Raw genomic sequence first — 3,730 nt, 5'->3', positions numbered from 1 at the left:
ACATGAAAGATTAAAAATTTTGGATAAAAGCAAGTCGAGATTAATAAAAATATGATTTGGTTATTACATGTTTCTCTTTGAAACCTTATTAATGATTTATTAACTCAGTTGGTCAGAGTATCATACTTATAAATAACGCAAAAATTGCAGATTCTTTGACTTCTTTATAATTTTCTTTACGTACGTACGTGTATAATTCTGATTTTTAAAAACAGATAAAAGTGTGTGCTCGATTATTTTTACATTTGTGTTTATACAAATATTAGTTACATATATTTTATATATATATATATATATATATATATATATTATATAATAAAGATTAAATATATTATTCGTATTATAAGTATTAGGAAAAGATTAATTCTTATTGCTTATTGAAATTGTTTTTATTTTATTTTTAATTTTTTTTTAAGTGATTAAAATTTAAACAAATTTTAATATTCGATAGAATTGTCTTCTATTATAAATGGAGCACAATAATACATTAATGTTGTATGATAAATATGTGATTGCAGACATACGGTTGCTCTATAAAGAAATGGAAATTGCAATATAAAGCTGTAATTGAGGATGAACAATGAGAAAGAAAGTGAGATAATTTATCTATATTTTCACCTTATTAAAAGAAGAGAAAAGAAAGTTACTCAAATGTACAAAATGTGTTGTGTTTTTCTATTTAATACAAAGTACATATTATTATAGTACAAAAATTTAAAATAGCTTATTTTCTATATTAAATGATGTATCAAAAAGAGTATTATAAAAATATTTGAATGAAGCATTTAATAAAAAAGATTAAAGAAAAAAATTTGAAAAAGATTTAGTTTATATATAATATACTTTATTTTTCTGTTCAGAGAAACTCGCGTGTGATGAAAGGGTAACGCTATATATTTCTAGACTGAACATATTTACAAGTTCTCAGATATATTTACTGTCCCTGAAAGCAGCCTTAAAACTGCAGAGATTAGAGTTCGTGGAATCTTCAAGCAAAAGTATGGAATAGCCCGAGCTTTGTGCGAACTCGGGCACGTGCCCGGTATTACTACACGGTTTGTTTAATTAAAAATATCTCGATGAAACATGTACGTAATTTCGATAGATATCTAGTTACCTCGTATACGTTATTTTATTCAATTAATTTTTTTTTTGCACTATTTCATGTATATACATTATGTTACATGTTCATACATTACGACACACAGACCAGCGATACTTCTTGCTTGCCAAAATTGATATAACCGGACGAGCGCTTCTAAGTTTGTTTCATCTCCAGAAGCTGGTCACTTCACGCTTCGGAAAAGCTACGACGAGGATAGTTTCGCGCGAGTCGTTTCGCGGATTCGGTCAGGGCGAGGAGAGGAGCGAGGAGGCCGGTTTCCGAGATACCCCTCGGCGCGCGGGTCTCTTCCTCGCGGACGGGGGAGTCCGCACCACAGGTTGCCAAACTTTTCGCGTCAGATATACGGCCGTCCGTGCATTTACCTTACGTCCTCGCGAGGGCGAGGTGTGTGCGGGAGGGTGGTTGCGCGGAACGGAATCTGTGTCGCGCCGGGTCGGTCGCGGCCGCGGCCCACTGCCGCGCCGTCGCTGGGATCGCGCCGCGCTCTCGTCAGTGTCCACCCAGCCCCGTTGCTCGGCGGAGGCCGCCGAGCGCCGTCCCACCCACGCGTCCGCGTCTCGGAGTCGCGCGTCGCGATCCCGCCGCGGCGGGCACCCCGCGTGTCGTTCTTCGGGATCCTCGCGCGCCTCTACTCACTGCCCACACGACCCGGTGCGGGGTCGATAACCCCGCGAGGAGGCGAGGACTTCACCCCGAGTACATTGCACCTACTCCGGGAAAGTCAGTGGATCAGTCACGCTTTCAATTCCCTCGGTACGGAGATCAATTTATTTATCGAAGTAGTAAAATTAACTTTTCTTCCGCCTAACGAGATTTCAGACTCAAGCGGATTAGGTGGCGAAAACAGGGATGAAATGTAAGGGTGTTTTTACAGAGAACGCGACGAAACGCTCGTTTATCATTTGAAATATTTAAAACACAATGTTTCCAAAGTCTTTTTTAAGTCTTCGGTAATGTTGTAATTTTTCTTTGATTCGCAGAAATTTATGTATCTGAGAAAAATTTATATATTTAAAAGAAAATTGAGAAAATTATTTATCCATAAGATTTCCTTAAAAATGTGGAATGTATATGAACTATCGACTCGGTAGTGTGTATATCGCGCTTTCGTTGCCAAGCAACGAATAAGGATACTCACTAAATCCTAATACTGTGGAAATACACTTTATTTTCTTGCGAATAATTGTAGAATATATATTTGTAATAACACGTACATTTACATTTTCCGTAACATTTTATTAATTTATATTGTCATTATTTCAAATTTGTTTTGCAAGTCAAATTGATTTACGTAAAGGAGAAAATTGAATAAATTTTTCCTTTTTTTTTTTTTTTTTTAATCAATTTGATTTGCAAAGATATTTATATTTTTGTGTGTGTTTTTAAGCATTCCTGATCACGCCGCGCGCGCAGATTTCAGCGACCAACGATTCTGCGGACCAACCGAGATCCTCTGTGATATTTTGTCGAATAGTTTCACGAGACAATTCAACGTCCAGCGGTGATTCGCCTTTATTAACGGTAAGATTAATTTTATGCATCGAGCATGACAATTATCGATTATTTGAATCACAATATGTTTCAACTCAATAACAAAAAACGCACGAGCTGTATATTAAGAAAAAAATTTGCTTTAGTACAATCATTTAATTTACATTAATAGAATCAATAGATGAATTGGATTAATAAAAAATATCAAGGATAAATAAAAAAAATACCAAGAGGAGAATAATATTAAGTTAATAATGTTAATATCAACTCTTAATTAATTTTGATGTTATTTGTCATTCATATTAATGCACATTTAGTGAAAAAAATTAAATTTCAGAAAGTAACAAGAAAACTTAATAAGTACGAGCGCTCGACGAAATGATACTTGCGCTATTTCAGTCGTGAATTGTGTGTCTTGAGCGATCAATATACTTCTCGGACTACTTAAATTTAATATAGTGCTACTAATTTGATAAAAAGCAATTTTTTGATGACACCATTATATTAATGGCATCCTGTTAGAATCAATTCTTATGTCCATATTATTCTCAGCTTTTTTTTATACATACAAAGAGCAGTAGCTATACAACATGCAAAAGAAATATATCGCAAGGGGCAGGACCTCCTTGAAGAGTAATGCTAATTCGATCGCGTAATATTCTCCGGAGAACGCGTCACCTTTCCTTTGTACCATTTTTCTCTCCACGTCCAATAGGTTTCAAGGTATGCGAGCACGATAGTTGAGATGAGGCATCCTGTGCACGCTGACAAATAATCCGTGTTTCAAGAGGATGCGTTTATTCGTTTCATATCGATCTGGAATCTCGAAGCGGTATTAATAGGACGATTCCGCGCTTAATAATGCATTCGCGTGTATCTTTCGCGACGTTGATTTGCAATATAATTTGCTTCGATTGCGAAGTTAGACCGAGAAAGGTCAGAGGAAAAATCCGACAGTTTGTAGAGCTTGTTAAAAGAAGTTTATCATCGACAATATTCGTTTGATTATAAAATCTTTCCTCCTTTTTATTTCCTTTCTTCCTTTACCAAGCCTTCAACGCGGAGAAATAAAAAAGCAAAATGCATAATATCTTTTTTCTCTCTCTTATTTAA

General features: G+C 35.5%; 1 protein-coding gene across 1 annotated transcript in view; it reads left to right on the top strand.

The window, feature by feature from the left end:
• Positions 1-662, top strand: part of LOC105451421 (melanoma-associated antigen G1-like) — a 2,341-nt gene extending 1,679 nt beyond the window's left edge. Inside the window, exon 6 of the mRNA XM_011691859.1 lies at positions 519-662. Within this exon, the coding sequence (XP_011690161.1) occupies positions 519-584 (66 nt within the window). The 3' untranslated portion in view covers positions 585-662. The remainder of the gene's footprint in view (positions 1-518) is intronic.
• Positions 663-3,730: the final 3,068 nt, after the last annotated feature.

This window comes from Wasmannia auropunctata, unplaced genomic scaffold, assembly GCF_000956235.1.
Source record: "Wasmannia auropunctata unplaced genomic scaffold, wasmannia.A_1.0 LD336052.1, whole genome shotgun sequence".
NCBI lineage: Eukaryota > Metazoa > Arthropoda > Insecta > Hymenoptera > Formicidae > Wasmannia > Wasmannia auropunctata.
The sequence above is the reverse complement of the archived record's forward strand: the minus strand, read 5'-3'. Positions and strand labels throughout refer to the sequence as shown.